General features: G+C 41.2%; 2 protein-coding genes across 3 annotated transcripts; both read right to left on the bottom strand.

The window, feature by feature from the left end:
* Positions 1–1,197: 1,197 nt before the first annotated feature.
* On the bottom strand, positions 1,198–11,959 carry LOC116319537 (26S proteasome non-ATPase regulatory subunit 11A). Its single transcript, XM_031738910.2, has 13 exons — positions 11,840–11,959; positions 11,026–11,127; positions 8,490–8,686; positions 7,967–8,024; positions 7,565–7,759; positions 7,331–7,475; positions 7,156–7,216; positions 6,585–6,647; positions 6,318–6,443; positions 6,146–6,181; positions 5,979–6,030; positions 4,319–4,462; positions 1,198–2,473 (listed from the first exon to the last, which is right to left on the bottom strand). The coding sequence occupies exons 1-12, from the start codon at positions 11,928–11,930 to the stop codon at positions 4,320–4,322; spliced, it is 1,269 nt and encodes a 422-aa protein (XP_031594770.1). The 5' UTR covers positions 11,931–11,959; the 3' UTR covers positions 1,198–2,473; position 4,319.
* Positions 11,960–13,157: 1,198 nt separating this feature from the next.
* rpain (RPA interacting protein) lies at positions 13,158–15,988 on the bottom strand. Of its 2 annotated transcripts, none has more exons than XM_031738913.2 (7): positions 15,807–15,988; positions 15,515–15,706; positions 15,200–15,272; positions 15,009–15,120; positions 14,683–14,746; positions 13,395–13,535; positions 13,158–13,282 (listed from the first exon to the last, which is right to left on the bottom strand). In XM_031738913.2, exons 1-7 carry the CDS (start codon positions 15,876–15,878, stop codon positions 13,253–13,255), a joined length of 684 nt encoding a protein of 227 aa, XP_031594773.2. In that variant the 5' UTR covers positions 15,879–15,988; the 3' UTR covers positions 13,158–13,252. The 2 variants fall into 2 exon arrangements, with proteins under 2 accessions (XP_031594773.2, XP_031594774.2); XM_031738914.2 differs by having other exon boundaries at positions 13,395–13,532.
* Between the last annotated feature and the right edge of the window lie 1,925 nt (positions 15,989–17,913).

Genomic DNA, 17,913 nt, shown 5'->3' with positions numbered 1-17,913 from the left:
GGCTTCTGCTCTGCCTGGGTTGGGGGGAGAGAAACGGCCATCAATAAACCTATTATAAATTTTGAGTGCATGTGACATTCCCGAGAGACAATAAAGGAGGATCATGGTGAAGTAAAGCTTCCTTGCAGTACCTCAGTTGGAAGAGAAACAGTATAAAGTGCTATAGTTTGCAGTAACAGAGGGAGTTTGTTACAAACTGAATACTAATTTGGCTTTTTGCATACACAAATTTCCATCTCCCTCACAGGCTCTTTGATCTAATAACACAATCTCACCACCAGGCGTCGCTGTTGACACTACAGGGGTTTTTAATGAAACCGCTTTCATTAACCAGTCGGACAACCGGCCTGAAGCAATAGAACTGTTCTTACCTCTAATCAATAATCGCACGATTTGTTCACAGGTTTAACACTCTTAATTGAGAAGCTCCCTTTTTAGGAACACCTTTAAACCACATACTTGTTTCTTTTTAGCTAACTTTGTTAGCAAGTTAGTCTTTACTTTTAGCTAACTAACGCCCTTAGAATGCATGTTTGCCAACCTGAAACTGTTACTGTAGCTATTCGTATATGTGTTTCTTGGTTAACCATTCTTTGCTTTAAGGAACACATTTTAACCATTTACTGGTTTTCTTAGTAATAGAAATATACTTGAGCTTGCATCGACTTTTCTCTAACTGCTCATAAACACATTGAACCTGAATTGTAGCGACTGTAGCCATTTCCATATTCATTGCCATCAATGTATCAGCTACCTTTAACTAATTATACATTTCTTTATTAGAATACATTTAAACACTGCTTTAGCTAAAAGTCCTTTGTTGCAAGAAACATCATTTTTACCAAGTTATTCATCATTATCATTCAGCCACGTACTCATTTTAGAAATAATTTTCATCCATTTCATTAACAGTTTGGCAGCTAATTATTAGTCTTAGTAAAACCAATTATTGTAACCACTGCCTTTGATTGTATAGCCTTCTTCACATGCTAGCTTTCACATGGCTCACCCAAAAGATGCTCAGCAGACTCGCCTTATAATTAACTGAACAACTGTGTTCTTACCAATATCATTGGTTGGGTTACTTTACTACAGGCAAGTAAACAAGTTAAATGTCATTTTCAACCTACTACCAAACTTGCTGTAACAATAAAGAGTTAACGGATAATTATTCCCAGTGTTTTAAAAGCACACCGCTTGCAGGTTTGACTTTTTTTATTAGCATTTTTCTTTCTCTATGTCATATATGGTAAACCTTTGAGTCCTTGCAAAATTAAGTTCCCAGAAATGTACAGCTTTATTTTCTTCAGCAAAGCCTGCCCTTTTCTGCACAACCGACTCATCATATCTCAGAACACAGAGTTCACCATCCAGTCACATCTTAAGCCTCAAAAGCTCTTCATGTGACTGACCGAGCTCTCAGTGGCAAGGTATACTCTGTTCTTATGGATTATAAAAAAGGGGAACAGTGTGAATACATCATCAGGCCTGGGATGAACAGAGGCGCTTGGCAATGTTATATACAAACAGGAGGTGGGAGTGCAGAGGGGAGGAAAGAGGAGGGGGTATTGGAGACCCCAGCATGGTGTGATGACTGTTCTCCCCTTTTCCTGTGGCATGGTCCCGAGTGGACAGAAGAGCAATTCCCTGTATGGTCCACAAATCCCAGAATGCCTTGTGAGTGAGCGAGTGAGCACACTTAGGGTGAAAACGTTAAAGGGAGAGGGTGGCAAAAGTTGTGGGAAGGAAAGAGGGGCTGTTTTGATGTCCTGTGGACGACACGGGGTCCATTTTTCACAACAACAGATAAAATTCAAATGTTCGGTTTCAGGGCCGGCTGGAAAATTGAACAGAGCAGGTAGAATTCAGACCTACCAACCAACTAACCCACCTTCACCCTTTTTTACACTCTGAGAAAAGATCAAACATGTTTGTGTGTGTGTGTGTGTGTGTCTGTCTGTTTATAATACATTTATGTATAAGTGCTGTATATGTATTCTTTACTGGTATTTTACAAGATTCCCTGATGGCCAGCGCAGAGAGAAACAGGAACCAAAATAACAAAAAAACTAAACAAAAATAAAAAGGAAAAGGAGGCTCATCCAATTTTACATACAGTAAAAATCATTGGTGGGAGAAAAGAAGAAGGGCGCAGTGCCTGGATTTGTCCATAGGGAGGAGCACTTTGTGTCTGATCAACCCCAATTAGATTGGAAGGAAGAGACAGTGACAGGAGGGGCGGGAGAGAAGAGGGCTGAGGGAGGACCAGGAGGAGCGGGCAGTCCACCCTGTCAGTTTGCTGTTCTGTTGGGTCATCTTCAGTGGGGCAGCTGGTTGTTTTGCTTGCTGGGTTGTTGAGTGTTTTGTGATCTCCTCATCCTTCTCCCCTCGTCCCTCCCGGGTTGAAGTGAAGCAATCGACGGAGGTCTGACTGGCCCACGTCACTCCAGACAGGAGGACAGATGGTGTCACTCTGAGGAGAACCATAAAGAGAAACAAGACAGAAAAAAAATGATCAACAGACACCAGGATGAGGTTAGTTTATGTTTACCTTACAGGCAGCGGGACACACCAGAGAACTGACACCACACTCGGAGCCAGGCTAGCTGCTTCTGATTTACAGAGCAGACAGAAAACGCTCTTCTTTTTTCTGTGCTACGTTTGTTTGAACATTGGATTGGGCAGATCGGGCGATGGAGGGATCAGACAGCTACTTCCAAGGATTGAGGATGTACACACGTGTATACTTTGTCACTTTTTAACCTCTAATCTAAATATTATTGCGCCAATGATAAATTGATTTATAAAACGTCTGGACCTGTTACAGCAGGAGTTGTGCTCAACCTGTCAAACACATGGGACCCAGTACACAAAAACCCAGCTAAAGATACAGAACCAGAATCCTGGATGCACACACACACACACACACACACACACACACACACACACACACACACACACACACACAGCCAAGCAAAGATGCAACCAAGAACAAGCAGACCTTCAAATATTTTGTAATCCGAATCTCCCTCCAGGAATTTGCTGACATTTGTTATTCTTTATCAGTGCTAGGATCATTATTCTTCATACCGACACAGTGATTTTTATCCTCTTCGTGATAAATTCAAAAACTGCAGTGAAAAAGTAGCCGGTAATACACATGAATAATCAACACAACAATAGTTGTAGTCTACTTCACTGTGATGTGTTTTCACAATGAAACAAAACTTTATTTATATAGCACCAAATCACAACAACAGTTGTCTCAAGGTGCTTGAGGTAAAGATTTTCTGCTGAAGCATAAATCTGCAGTTAGTGACACTGGTGACTTTTGCTTTTCAGCAGTTTTTAATAACAAGTTTAAATATTTACAATCGTTCTATAAGTCAACTATTTACCTGTTTGTATTATTACTAAACTACAGTAACTCAAAGAATGGACTCTTTTGACATCTTCATGGTCAAAGTGTTTTGAAAGGCATAAATGAAACTTGTTTTTCTGTTAATCTAAATGTTTTTTTAATTTTAGGAAACATAAAAAAAAGAAACCATAAAAAAAATATTTGACTTTAGCCGTGTTTTCTCCTGCTGCGTCACATATCAGTCAATACTGGTGGAAAAACCCACAAAACATTAATTAATCATTCAATCAATTTTTATCAGCTACCAGAATAATTGATGAAATCATTAAATCCTGGAGAACTATTCACTGAAACGATTCCCAACCTCACCTGTCAAAACACATTTTGAAACCTTTAAATCTCATCTAGTCGTCCATCAGTCCAAAACTCCAAAGAGGCTCAGTTTACAGCGATGAGATGGAGGTGAAGCAGTAAACACTCACACTAAACCGCTAACTACAGGACATTCAACTCGCTGTGAGTCAATAATGATCACGCTGAAGGCAAACACCACACCCAGACTCACAGTTGGCAGGTGAACACGAGTTATGTGACAGAAAGAGACGGCAGCGGCGCCAAACTGAACACCTGGTTCTGATCTTTAATTCAGTAACAAACAGGCTGACGGAGGTTTTCTATACTTAACAGTAAACAGGTCAGAGTCACTGCTTAATAAAAACAAATAAGCTCTGAGGTTTCATTTTTACAGGATTGTTCTTGGCCTCCTGTAAGATCTGCAGAGCCAGACACACATTTTACTGATTCATGGATTCAAAATATTTAGAAATTAAAATAAAATTCATACTTTGGAGCATAACTCACTTTATTGTGTAATTACTCCATCACTGCTCAAGACTGCTGGAATGAAGTAAAAGGCATCTTCCTACAGTGCATGTGAATGATCTCAATCAGACTCACCTTATGTAAGCTTCTTGGCTTTGTTGTAGAGCGAATCCACCACTTTGCTCATGTTCTGAATGGTCTCTAGTGCCGCCTCGTACGTCTTATCCACCACCGGCTCATCAAACACAATCAGCACGCCTTCACCTTGGTCCAAAATACCTGTGGAGTAGGAAGGAGTGAAAGCAGGAAAGAGCCACAAAACATCAATATTTAAAAGAGGAAAACACTCGTACACACTCCACAGTCATGTATAGAAAGACCTGCATCAGGCCTGGGACTGACATTGTAACATTATAAACCATACTGCACACTTAAATTCTATTTTTAAAAAAAGACCTTTGATCGGGGATAATTAATGTTTGACAGTTGGGGGGGGGGGGTTCTTTTTTAAACTTTCTTAAAACTCCTTTAGTTGTTATATATTTTTTAAACATATGCAAAAATGTGGAGGTCAACAGTTATTTAGCTACTTTACCTGTAGCTTAAAATATTGTTCCAAGGGCTTTGCTTAAACAAAGGAAACTTAGTGTATCAGATATCCACTTTATATACTTCGCTCAAAGAATGAAAGAACACTTAGCATCAAGTCAGTTAAACTTGTGGGACATTGATGTAGTCAGTGAAGTAGCAGAGGAGGTTGTTAATCAGTTTCAGCTGATTAACAGCAACAATGAGACAACCTCCAAAACGGGAATGGTCTTAAAGCTGGAGGACACTGACATTTTTCCCCTCCTCATCTTTCACTAGTTTTGCATTTGGCTAGGGTGACCATCACCACTGGTAGCATGGGGTGATACCTGAACCCTACAGAGGTAGTTCAACTACTCCAGGATGGTACATAAATATGATGCGTGTCATTGTCAGAAGGTTTGCTGTGTCCCAGGACAGTCTCAAGAACACAAGACTGTGGAGACTGCAGGACACAGACAGTTACTCTAGGAGAGCTGGACGGGGATGTAGAAGATCCTCAGCACATCGGCAGGATCAGTATCTGCTGGTTTGTGCAAGCCGGAACAGGATGAGCACTGCCAGAGCTACAAAGTGACCTCCAGCAGCCACAGGTGTGAATGTGTGTGACCAAACAATCAGAAACCGCTCTACAGACACCCTGACTGCTATTAGGTATTAGGATGAAATCCTTGGACCCATTGTAAGACCCTACTCCCGTGCTGGTCCTGGGTTCCTTTTGGTGCACGACAATGCCCAGCCTTACACATCGAGAGGATGCAGGAAGTTCCTGACAGATGAAGGAATTGATACCACTGACTGGCCTCCATCCTGGCCTGATTAAGTCAGGCCAGGATGGAGGCCAGTCAGTGGATTTAAATCCAACAGAACACCTCTGGGATATTATGTTGTGGGCTAGGTTACATGTCAGACTGTCCAGGAGCTCAGTGATGCCCTGGTCCAGATCTGGGAGGAGATTCCCCAGCACAACATCCATCATCTACAGTACCATTCTGAGCTGCTATTGTGACATTTTGGCAAATTGGACCAGCCCACTCCATCATTTTTTTTTTTTACTTGTGTGTCTTTAAATTCAGCCCTGTGTAGGTTGATTGTTTTTATTTCCATCAAACTCTGTGGCATCCTTTCATTCCTAACACATTACACATCCATATCATATACACAATCCAAGTATTCAGTGAAAAAAAAAAAAAACACCCACACGTACCATGAAACTTCGAATCCAAGATCATTTGTGATAATTTCCTCTCCACGTCTCCCTACAAGACACAGCATGAGTGCAGCTATCACAATATAAACCTTTTGGAAATACTTAAAGCAGGCAACTCGTGCATAATGAAAATGAAATACTAACCAGCAAGAGCAAAAGCTTACCTTAGGGAGTTTGATGAGGGAGGAAATGTGTGCTATCTGTCAGAGAAGAGAATATGAGCAAGTGCTTATTAACACAAAGCAGTAATCAGCACACTACACAGGATTACACAGGTAGCTGGTTATTCCACATGAGCCATGTTCATATCCGTCAGAAGTGACTGGAGAGGATTACCTGGACCCTGGAGAATGGCTCGATGACCCTGATGAGGTTCTGCTCCAGCAGGTTATCATACAGCTTGGTCAGGTGGGTGCTGATGATGGGATCATCCCGCAGCTCTGCTTTGTACTCTGTTAGTGCCTGGGGAGGGGAAGAAGAGGCCATTTTTCATCACAAATGACAGGGGTTCAAATATTATTACAACTGAAAATGTGATCCACACAAACCAGTCTACTAACCACAATGTCAAGAAAAAAGTCATCAAACTCTACATACACTCACCTTTTCAAAGTCTGCCAGCGACCGGTTCTTGCTGGCTTGTGCCACACATTTCAGCGAGTCTGTCTGTGGGAGAGAAAGAGAGGGATGGATAACAGCAGAGTCAACATGACTGAACAGCTTTTACTGACAGATACTGGACACTGAACTGGACCTCTCCAGCATGTTTGTTGTGTTGAGGCCTTTTGGAACATTTTTAATACTATGATCCATTCTAAATAATTTGGCGTGCTGTGTGGAAGAGTCTGTGCTTCAGATTTGGTGAGTGCCTTTCTAGTATTCTACAGTCTTTACTTGGCACTAATGAGTAGGTATGTGTTTGTGCTACAACCACAAACACGGTTAACTGGGTCACTTCTGGCTCCAAAAGAAAGTAATCCAAAAGCAGACTTAAGCAATGCTAGCCCATCACTTAAGTCCATCTTTATCTGGATTACAGGACCATGCACAGAGCAATCCAAAGCTCCACATCCTTTTTGAAGTCTGGCTAGGATAGAAATAATAGTTCCAGGCAAAGTCTATTGTATTTTTAAAGTTTTTAAGTAAAATAAAAAGTTGAAACAAAGAGTGATACCTGTCTGCCGGCATACCGCAGAGCTAGCTTGCCGCTAATGAGGGCCTGGACATCTTCTGGCCTGAGGCAGAGAAGCAGATATGTCAGACACAGCATGGCGACTCCTTTGGAAACAGTTTTGTATTTCCAGTAGCTGTATTAACTTCTGAAGGCCCCAGTGATGTAGAGCACTTACGCATTGAGCATGATTTTGCAGAGCAGCATGTATTTGAGGGCTGTGATGGCTCGGGGGCTGTCGATGGAGTCGTAGCCCTCGAAGGCCTCGTAGAAGTAGGAGTAAGCCGTCTTCCAGTCTTTCTCCTCCGCTGCGTGAATGATCCCTGGAAACACGTTAGCGCACACAAATGTCAAGCTGGCAACGCTGCACAGATGCGCATTTCAATTTGTTTCTTGCTTTTACGAAGGGTACCTGACTGCATGTCTAAAGCTGCTTGTAGTTTGGGTGGGCAGTAGATGGCATTGGCGGTTGTCCTAGCAGACGTGAGGGCTGCGCGGGCCTTGGGCAGGTTACTGAGGGCGTGGTACGTCTTACTCTCCAGCAGCTGAACCTCCACCAGCAGGGCCTTATCATCCATCTTCTTGAGCTCCTGCAGCAACTGGGAGCCTGGAGAAAGAAGACATGCAGTAGAGTCAGATCTCAGCGTGAGATTATTCTTCAGACAGGTGGAAAACCTGGAGTCCTTAAATAAGGACTAAAACTATTTTAAAAAATTGTTTTATAGTACACTAATATGTTTTCTGCAAGTTGTACACACAAGGTTTGTCTTGTCAGGCAAGTTAAAAACTGAAATGTGAGGAGATTTTCACCCACCAAGCTGCAGAGCCTCCTGGTAGCACTTTGTGTCGAAGTACAGTGAGATGAGTCGAGCCTGAGGAGAGAGGAGAGGTTATTTCTCCCCCTGAATGTAAACCTGATAAACTGTTAATTTCTGCTGATAAGAACATCCTGGGGTATATAAAGGGTGGTGAGCTGGGTTTCTTTGCTGCTCACTATCCAGATTATTGAGATTTAGTTTGTAGCTCAGTTATATGTTATTATTAGGTTCACATGGGTAAAAAAAATAATTTGTACTTAATTAGCACTTTAAGTTATTATTATTACTCTCTGGGTGTCTTCCAATCCTGATCCTGGTCTTCTTCCTGTTAAAAGGGAGTTTTTCCTTCTCACTTTTTCTTTCCCACAAGAAAAGACTAGACTCCAATAAAAAGGGCAACTAAACACATCCGCCTGTTCACAGAGCGTTACTGCTCGCCCAAATAAACGTGAAAGGTAAAGACCTGGCTACTGAACAAAGTGATCAGTGCAGTTGAGGCATAACAGCAGCACATCTCACCTCTAGCGCCTGTCTGAGGAAGGTCCTCTTCTCAGCCTTGGCCCACTCTATGCATTCAAGGCAGAGCTCTACCTCCTGACCCGTGGCAGCCTCCATGTCCAGGAACAGGTCCAGCAGGGAGCGGACCAGCCGGGCTGCCTTGGCCTTGGAGATGGAGTTGAGGAAGGGCCGGACATATTTTAGCAGCCCCCCGAGCTCTGAGAAGAGGATAAATAGAAAAAAATTATTATTTTTTGTCTTTTTCTGAAATTATGCAATTTCAGAAAAAGACAACTTCAAACTGTTTTCTCAGTGATGGAGGAAAAAACCAAGTCTGTTACTTTTAGATTTCAATAAAGCCACATGTCTTATGATTCATCTGTAAGTCACGAACCTCAATGTTTTCTGTCTTTGGACTCAACCGACAACTTAAAAGAATGGCCTGTGTCATTCACTGCTGCCAATAAAAACACAAACTTGATCCTTTAAAGTCCTCAGCAGTTGTCCCTGACAGTTATTCTACACATGTCTGTTCTGTTGTTTGAAAGATTTATACCACTTCAAGCACAAGAGGAACAAACTGTTCAGCCAAAGGCAACTGGAGCCTTCCCGTTAACTTCCAACAGCTACCACCTACCTGGTAGCAAGCTCTGGTTTGTTTGTTTTATTCAGTAGAAAAAGTCCCAAAAGTTGCAGCGACCAAAAAACATTTTAGGCTAAACCAAAAGAGTAAAAGTCTGATTATTTCCAGTTTTATTTTCTAAAGTTTAACAGACATTTATGTTCAGGAAAAGGTCAGAAATAAAATTAAAGTGGACAAATTTTTGGCCAAAAGCTGCTCTGAGCCTGGAAAAAGAAACCTGTGCAAGATACATCTTGGATGTGCTTGGACGCATCATCAGTGATGTAACCTGTGAGGTCATTGGGTCTTTCGGGTCTTTCAACATCGGACACCTACACCCAGGCGACCCAGCAAAGGTTGATGAGACCTCAGCCTGCATCCCAGCAGCAGCCACCCATGGATCAGTCCTCTTCATCCACAGCCACCTTGTGGCCTTCTCTGTGGCTTCACATACAGACCAGAAGGCGCTCTTCCTAGCCACTCCTGTTAGGCCCAGTTGGTTTAGGACTTTGCAGAGTGAGCACCCTGCAAAGCCTCTGCAGCCCACCTCTACTGGCTCACTTCTCTACTAGCTCCTGGCACGTTTCCTTTCATTTGCCTCTTCCATATGCTCTTCCCAGGATCACTCATGGCAGATTTCATGGCAAAAATCAGTCACCTTATGTTGACCTCATTGTGAAAACGTCATGGAGTTAAGGACAGATGTGAAGGAGATTTTAGGTTCTCCTTGAAGGCTTTAGGCAAAGAAAGCCTCACAGAATCTACCTGAGCTTACAAAAGGGACAGTGAATTCTGATGTTGTGGGTCTGAAGTGTTCAAACTACTTTGTCCCAATGTCGAACTACAAAAAGCACAGTTTCGATGCCCATATTATCATAGTCAGTGTTTTATTCTGGTTACACAAACAAGGAAATTGAAAAATACCACTTCATTAGCAGTCATATCAAACAGCTGTATTAAGAAATGCTGCTCACGTAATCTCTTTTCTGCTACCATTATCCACATGAACTTTTTTCCTTATAAAGGTTTTCATTATCTCAGCAGTCAGTTAATTAATGATCACTATAAAACATGGCAAAATTTCCCTTTCATCATTTCAAATGAAGTTTCTTTCAGTTGCTGCGTCCGCAGCAGGTGGATCTACATTACTGAGCCCACCACCATCATATTTAATACAATACCAAACAATTTCATAGCAAGCTGATTTCACTAAGGCTCAGAATTCAGCTGTGGGTGTTCGAGACACAGGCCTGTCAGTATACTAGGAAGTGACAGAACTCATTGACATGATCATCTTCGTCACTTATATATTATACTTCTGCATCAGATCTACATCACAGCTTACATCAAAATTGGAACCCATTTTTTCCCGCAGAAGCCTAAATCAAGCTTCAGTAGTGTTGCCTATTTGCTTCCCTGAACAGCAAGTTTTATTAAACCTAGCTGTGAACTGTGTGACACCATTATGTCCAGAGATCTGGCATCTGCACATGTCAGCCTGAAAGCCTGTAAACATGTTGGTCATTCCAGTCCTGCTCACACTGACAGGGCAAAAATCTAATTTTTCATCCAGTCTCTTTGCCTTTCAGTGGTCCAGTGAATCCATAACTAAAGGGGGTAATGAAGGAAGCAATGAAACACCTTTCCTAACTTCTGGTTCACTTCATTCGCTCACTTATGAACCTTTCTTAGCAAACCTGATGATTCAACCAAAACCCTAGACCAGAACAAACGTACTTGATCTAGCATGGACCATAGCCCTAATATTTCATGTGACTCAGGTTTTTCAGGAGTTTGCTCACAGGTTTCATCAAGACGCCCAAACAAGAGTTGGTTAAAACTGGTTTCCTATTGGTCTAGGTGCTCAACATTCACAGCGTATGTAAACAAATCATAAACAGCGTGTTAAAAATCAGGGCACTGCGTTGTGTTTACCTGCGGCCTGTCCCGTCTTCGCCAGCAGCCCCCCCAGCTCCAGGATGCTCTGTTCTTTGACACGCACCGCCTCCTCATCGCTGTCCTGGATGTCCCGCTTAACTACAACACACATAATGATGATGTCATCTGATCTGTGTTAACGTGAATCACCGCGATATACAAACAGTGAAAATGCAGATGTCCCATTACCACTTCCGTCTCTTAACGCTACAAGACATAACTGTCATGAGCGGAATGAGGTGGATGGCGAGCAGCCAAGAGGCTCCAGAAGCTGCGAAATACCGGAGCTGTCACAGTGAAACAATAAACGGCATTGGCGACTAAACCGCTAAGCCTTTACAAAGGACAGAAAGAATCACAACCCTGCACTGACATGCGTTATGATTAAGACGGTGATATTAGGCAACAAACTCGTTTTTTAAGTAAGTTTCTTTGTCGGCCTGTCATCTGACCAGACAAGGGATAGCTGCTAACAACACTGGCTGCTAGCTAACATTAACTAGCCAGCTGTCACCCAAGTCACTGTCAAATGAATGAGCAGGGGTAGCTAACATTAGCTTGTCTGATAAGCTAGCCGGTATATTGCTAGCCGGCTAGCCCGCTGCTGCTGACTCACTGTGCAAAGCAGTCGGCAAAAAGACACGGGCAGCACTGAGCTAGCTAGCTCGCGTTAGCTTAGCCGCTACCTAGCGAGCAAAGAGCAAGCCTGGCTAGCTGAGCTGCTCCAGGACTGATGGAGCAAAGTAAAGGCTCTGTGTCTACTCGTAAAATAACTTTCTCTCTAGCGCCAAGTTTTGCGGAATATATTTACCTATTGAATGTAAGATATCAATAGAGGCATTCCGGTCTGTTCCAAGAAGAGACTGTGCTCTCTGAAACTCAGCCACTGCCGCGGCTGCCATCTTTCCTCTGCCTGCCTCCGCTCCACTTTGCTGGTGGTTTTCCGGTCAGGTCGTTCACAGGGTCGGAACAATGTCTCCCTCTACAGGTCGCGTCCAGTACTACGCTGGGAAACGGCGCTTGGAAAAGTTTCACGGCATATTAAGCTCTAACAGCAATGCACAGTATTAACTGTCAATTATGTTTGAACAATTTTTAACATACATGTTTCCTCCAGTCATTAATGCAGAGCGTTAATGACTGATGGGCTCAATTTTCAGTTTTTTACTCATACTGAATGAAATGAAACTTTATATGTTCTAAATGATGGTACTGTCATTAATGCAGAGCGTTAATGACTGGGGCTGCAGAGCCTCAATGAGGCCATTTCTGTGACAAGTTTTTTAAAAATGCTGAGGAATGGGTTTTTAACACAGCAAGGGAAAGACTGTATATTAAAGATGGACACATATTCCAGTTCTCAAACCAATGTGAAGGGTCTTTAAACCCCTTTCTCTTGTGCAAAAAACACATCACGTGTTACAGTAGAGTAGTGTCCTCAATAAACACTTTGCTGATGGGCTCAATTTTCAGTTTTTTACTCATACTGAATGAAATGAAACTTTATATGTTCTAAATGATGGTACTGTGCAGTGCAATCATTTACACAAAAAAACTACACCACTCAGGTTTTACAAAGGGACTTTGCAAAGCAGTGAGTAAGCAGAATGTAGCTACATCCTTTACATACAGTAAAGGTGCAAATATTAACTTTTTCCCCATAAAGACAACATTTAACAGCCTCTGCTTTACCCTTAACGGTGAGTTTTGCCATCTGAGTATATCAATAAAGACGTGGTTTGACTATTAGAATAGTTTCTGGGTTTTTCCAATGGTAGCTGTATATGCAGAGACCAGTTTGACTAACTTCTGATTTAAACCCAGTCATTTTGTTATACAAGCATGAAAGAAAAAAAATATTTAAAACTCAAGCACGATTATTGTTTAGAAAACCAACACTGTTTCTGTTTTGCTCCTAGTTTTTGGTGAAGTTTAGCAGTAACAGATTTGCCATTTATAATATGCTGTGTAAACCCAGACGAGCGTCTGATATATTGTGTATATTGTTTGTTTTATTCTTGATTTTTTTTAATCATTACTGAGATAAAGTGAGAAAGTCAGAGCTCCACTCCACTACTGAGCTAGAACGCTAAAAAGTAAAGAAAAGAAACATCATCATCCGTTAAATATACAAAATTGCCTTTATTTAATAAAATATACAAAGAGCACAAAAAACTCAAAATCAAATCTCACGAGTGGAGTCACTCATGACAGCCGTCTGCGTTCACAGGACGATGGATAGGTAGTCACAAACCTGAAGTCAGAGCAAACGAGAACATCTGGATGTTTTAGACCGACAGCACCTCAAACTCTGAGACGTTAATGACACTTGACGTGCGAGCTGTGTGGATGAACGGGCATCATACCTTGCAGCTTATCATGAGGTTGGGAGAGCCTTCTATGTTAGGAGCTACAGAGAACACGGGGTTGTGGAGACAGTCTTCCATGTGCTCCGACACCCTGGACTCCAGAAGATGCTGCAGGACATCAGGAGTGATGCTCTGCTTCTAAGGACAATGCAGACATTTCATCATTTTTCCACTTTCTCTCCTCTTTCTTTACCTTTACAGGCTTTCAGCATATTTTAGCTACATAAACTATTTTTATTTTATTCAAATCAAGATGTGTTTCCTTGAAAAGACACTTTAAAGGACTGTACAGTCATTCTAATAAGAAAATTCTAAGTTTTCAAATAAAACATCTGGTCCTCAGCAGGTTTGCCAAGTCTCTAAAAAGAACACAGCAGCTCAGCTTAGGTCTGGAAGGCTGCATATGAAGGAACTACAAGGAAAACCAAAAGAACAATGTCCTTTGAATACTACAAGTGGAGATGTTTGGCCATAAAGCACAGCACCCCTTTTGGAGAAAACCACACCTCATAACAGCTGTGAAGCACGGTGGAGGAGGGGTCATGATTTGGGCACCTTGCAGTAACAGAGTCACACATCTGTATACCAAAGAGTCAAACGTGAGGACATGAGTCCAACAGCTAAAGCTGGGCTGAAACTGGATCATGCAACAGGAAAATGATCCAAGAACAGCAACAACAACAGAAGGGCTCAGAAGAAGAAAAAATACTGAAATGTTGTCGTAGAAACTTAAAAGAGCAAAATTCCTTCACAATGATGTGAGAGGCTGGTGGTAATACAGGAAATGCTTCAGGTTATTGCAGCTAAAGGTGCTTTTGCAAGGTTCTGTATTTGAATTTAGCTCATTTTAAAAGCTGCTAAGGACCCGATTATTTTTTATAATGGCCTGTTCTTTTTCATGCGACCATAATTGTTGTGGTTAGGATTAACAGGCTAGGGAGTGCACTGTGAGGGAATCTCCTCACTAAGACAATCAGCCTGACACAGCTCGTACACACAGAGAGGAGCAGGTCGTCACTTTTGGGACATTTTAGCCAAAATCTAAACATCAAAGTTAGACAGCTGCTGGGATAGGTGAAGAACACACAGGCCTACAAAACTGTATCAAATTATTAAGGAGGAGAACAAAGACTGAATTTATGATGCAAACTGATAAAAATAAGGCTATCATGAACAATAACAGAGTGCCAACCAACTATGATTTCTAAAGCTAGTGAAGCCTTCATAATGAGTTTTTATTTCCAAAGACTTCAATTTTTAATAGATTAGAGTTCAGCAGACAAACCTTAGTGTTGATATAAACTCCACAGGGGCAGGAGATAAAGAAGCTGTTGATGTTCAGGTTGTTCCTGTAAGATTAAGAAGCAAGCTCAGGCTGAAGCAAGACTGACAAGATGCCAGAAATTCTGAATTTCATGTCAGTGTTTCATGACTACTCAGTGTGTAATGACCTTCAGATTCTATTTGTGACAAAGAAGAAACTGTGTGTGCGACTGCTTTGACAGAAAACATTTTAAGGCAAGTCGACCGCTTTAAATCCCAGTTAGAAATCACAAAATGAGAAACAATTGTTGCTGTCACATGTTTAAAGCAATTGATTTCCAAACTCACGTGTGACATATGGGGCAAATAATACGCATCTCATCCATTCCTTCCACGACAGATGATATGTACTGCTGCTCAAACAGCTGGTTCTTCTTGTACTCTTCAATAATGGACATCTCTGCAGCACAGAGAAACACAGAGGCTCAGAATCAACAGGATCACACAGGCTGGATCTCCACTGAAAACACCTGTGTTACCTTCAGACATGAGCTCCTGTTGGATTTCCTCGAGCACCGCCAGTTCATCGTACTCCCTCATAACACCCAACATCTGTAAGGAAAGGTGTCAGACCAGTTCTCAGTCAGATTACACCAACTAAGCTCTGATCTGCTATCACTGATTGTAATCAAGCTTGCAGATCCAGCACAGTGTGAACGCCAAAGCAGTTTTCACATTGTACAGATTTTTATCTAAATTAACAGCTAAAAATGACCAAAGAATGAGAGACAAACGAATTCCAAACGCAGAAGACATTCCTAATAAGAAATGAGGATATGCTGGGAGAGACAGACCTCTGCCATGCCCGCAGGTCCCCACAGTGAGGGCAGTCTCTGGTCCTCGGACTGCAGCGCGCTCCACTCCTCCTCCATCACCTCCTGGACGATGATGGAGGCCCCGGAGCTGCTACACTGCTGGCTCTCTCCCATCTGCCGGTATTTCTCCAGCAGCCTGGCCCGACTGTTTTTTAGCCTGTCTACACAGCGCTTAAAAGCACAAGAAAATAACGCACTGCAGTGTTAGAGTCATAGCCTGAAAAAGTTAGCAACATGCTAGCTAACTAGCTCACCGATACCTCGTAATTACCTTGCGATATGTTTCTTTCCATGGCGCAGTCGTTCCTTTATACAGTGAGCGGTGTCTGTGCAGAGCGTCCATCAACAGTCTGTGGAGGCTGTCCGTTTACAATTACTCTTTGAAACAATCCGGCTAAAGTTGGAGAAGACTTCAAAATCAAAACATTCCGGCTTTACGCCCGCCACCCGGAAGTTGACATGTACTGGCCCGGATTGCATGACGGGTTATGTAGTTTTTGACTGAAAAATACTAAAACAATAAATAAATAATAAAATAAATACAATAAAAGTCCTGTCAGCTTTAAAGAATTGAAATAATATGGGTAATCAATAAGATTAGACACGAGTCTATTAAAATTCATGAAAAGAGGATGTCGAACTCATTTTTCTTCATGGACCACACAAATCCCACTTTGATCTTCTGTCAGTGTAAAGAGGTTTAATTGCATATTTAAGCCCTGAGGTGCATTAAAATAATAAGAAGTATAATTTCTACAGAGCATCTCAGTGTTTCTACATGACAAAGAAACTGTATGGAAATAAATGTGTCAAATTTTAGAAAAAGTTCTGGAAGGTGTAGCTCAGTGACTCGCCTGTAAAATTGAAAGTTGGGGGTTTTTTTAAGTCACTGTGAAAAAGTGAAAAAACAGGAACTTTTCTCTTTCATCTAAGTTTTTTTTTTTTTTATCTATTATCTATTACCTGATTACTTTGGTGTCATATCAGTAAAAAAAAAAAAAATAAAGCTGTAAAACCTAAACAGTTAAAAGTCAAAAATTTAATTTTTCCTCTTTTATGTAGTAAGAAAATTACAATATTTAAAAAAAAAAATACTGGAGGGGTGCCTTGACCCTTTAAGATACTATACCACACACAAAATTAAAGAATTACACCTGAAATAATAAATAATAAAAACAATAATAAGTTAAATATAAATATTTCTATTTCAACAAAGCAAAACAATCAAATGTTAAAATTTTGAAAAGCCTTCCTGATCTGTTTACTCAGTCTGTTGATGCCATCAACTCCTGTGCTGCTCACACTCAGTTTGTGCCTGATTGCTGTAATTTACTCTAAGTGATAATAACAAATAATAATTTAAAAAAAAACATCATTTATTATTATTGTTGTTGTGTATGTGTTATTTCAAAAATGATAAAACATTCACAGGAAACCTTCATGCTGAACAAACTCAACCAAACTAAATCACACAAATATGCCTTAAGTTATGTCATTAATAACTGAATGCAGTAAAATTTATAGGAAGAAAACTACAATGAAAATAAGAACTACTGCTAGTTAATTTTTCCAAATTACTGCTTATTTACTGCACATCATCTTGTCTTATGTTCATGGCCTATTACATGTTTTTGAATTTTACCCAAGACAGTTTGAAAGTCAGAGGTTGAAATTAGAGCTGCTTGAAGAAAATGTAATGTAATTCTGCATACAGCTGCCTGTGTGTCAGCCTCAGGGTCGGGCCTGAATACTGCTTTGTTTCGGCATCCTGAATGCATCATGCCACAAAGCATAAGGTCAACAGCAAAGCACTGATTGCTGATCAATAATGTATCCCTACTGTGCTTTATTGTACCTTTAAGAAAATTGAAAACTCTGATCCATAAATCTGAATATTGATTTATTCGTCATATATTCATACAGTCACCCATCAGCTGTGCCTCACTGTGTATCTTATTCTTTGCAGAATTTAGATAAAGCTTCCTCTTTAAGAAGCTTTACAAAAGTCCCTCCTCGTGTCCCACTCAGTGGCCTCCGTTGCCCGTGGGTAGAGCTGTATTTGGGAAGAGAGCCATTCAGATAAATCCATTTTCCAGCTCACTGCCTTTTTATGGAGTCTGGATTGTGGATGAAAAAGTGTTAATGCTGTTGGAAAGCAGCTGTACAGGCTGATTTTACACTGACTTTCATCTGGAGAGAGACTGCGGGAAGCATCGGGTTTTGGTGTCTCCTGCAGAGTGTCAGAGAAGTGCCTGCAAAAGGGTTTGTGATACTCCTCCTGATCAGTGCTGGTTGTCATTTTTGAAATAACGTCATAACTAAGTACATTTTGGAAATATCTGGGTAGTGATTGGCTGAACTGACAAACTTATTATTGT

This window comes from Oreochromis aureus, linkage group 4 (assembly GCF_013358895.1).
Source record: "Oreochromis aureus strain Israel breed Guangdong linkage group 4, ZZ_aureus, whole genome shotgun sequence".
NCBI lineage: Eukaryota > Metazoa > Chordata > Actinopteri > Cichliformes > Cichlidae > Oreochromis > Oreochromis aureus.
Note: the sequence above shows the minus strand (reverse complement) of the source record. Positions and strands in the feature narration are given on the sequence as shown.

Coding starts and splice junctions, on each gene's coding strand:
- rpain (XM_031738913.2), bottom strand. CDS start 15,878: ATGGACGCTCTGCACAGACACCGCTCACTGTATAAAGGAACGACTGCG. Junction 14,747..15,008: donor ATTTGCCCCATATGTCACAC/GTGAGTTTGGAA, acceptor TTAATCTTACAG/GAACAACCTGAACATCAACA. Junction 13,536..14,682: donor GAGTTTATATCAACACTAAG/GTTTGTCTGCTG, acceptor CATTGTCCTTAG/AAGCAGAGCATCACTCCTGA.
- LOC116319537 (XM_031738910.2), bottom strand. CDS start 11,930: ATGGCAGCCGCGGCAGTGGCTGAGTTTCAGAGAGCACAGTCTCTTCTT. Junction 7,476..7,564: donor AGCTTTAGACATGCAGTCAG/GTACCCTTCGTA, acceptor ACGTGTTTCCAG/GGATCATTCACGCAGCGGAG. Junction 6,648..7,155: donor TGCGGTATGCCGGCAGACAG/GTATCACTCTTT, acceptor TCTCTCCCACAG/ACAGACTCGCTGAAATGTGT.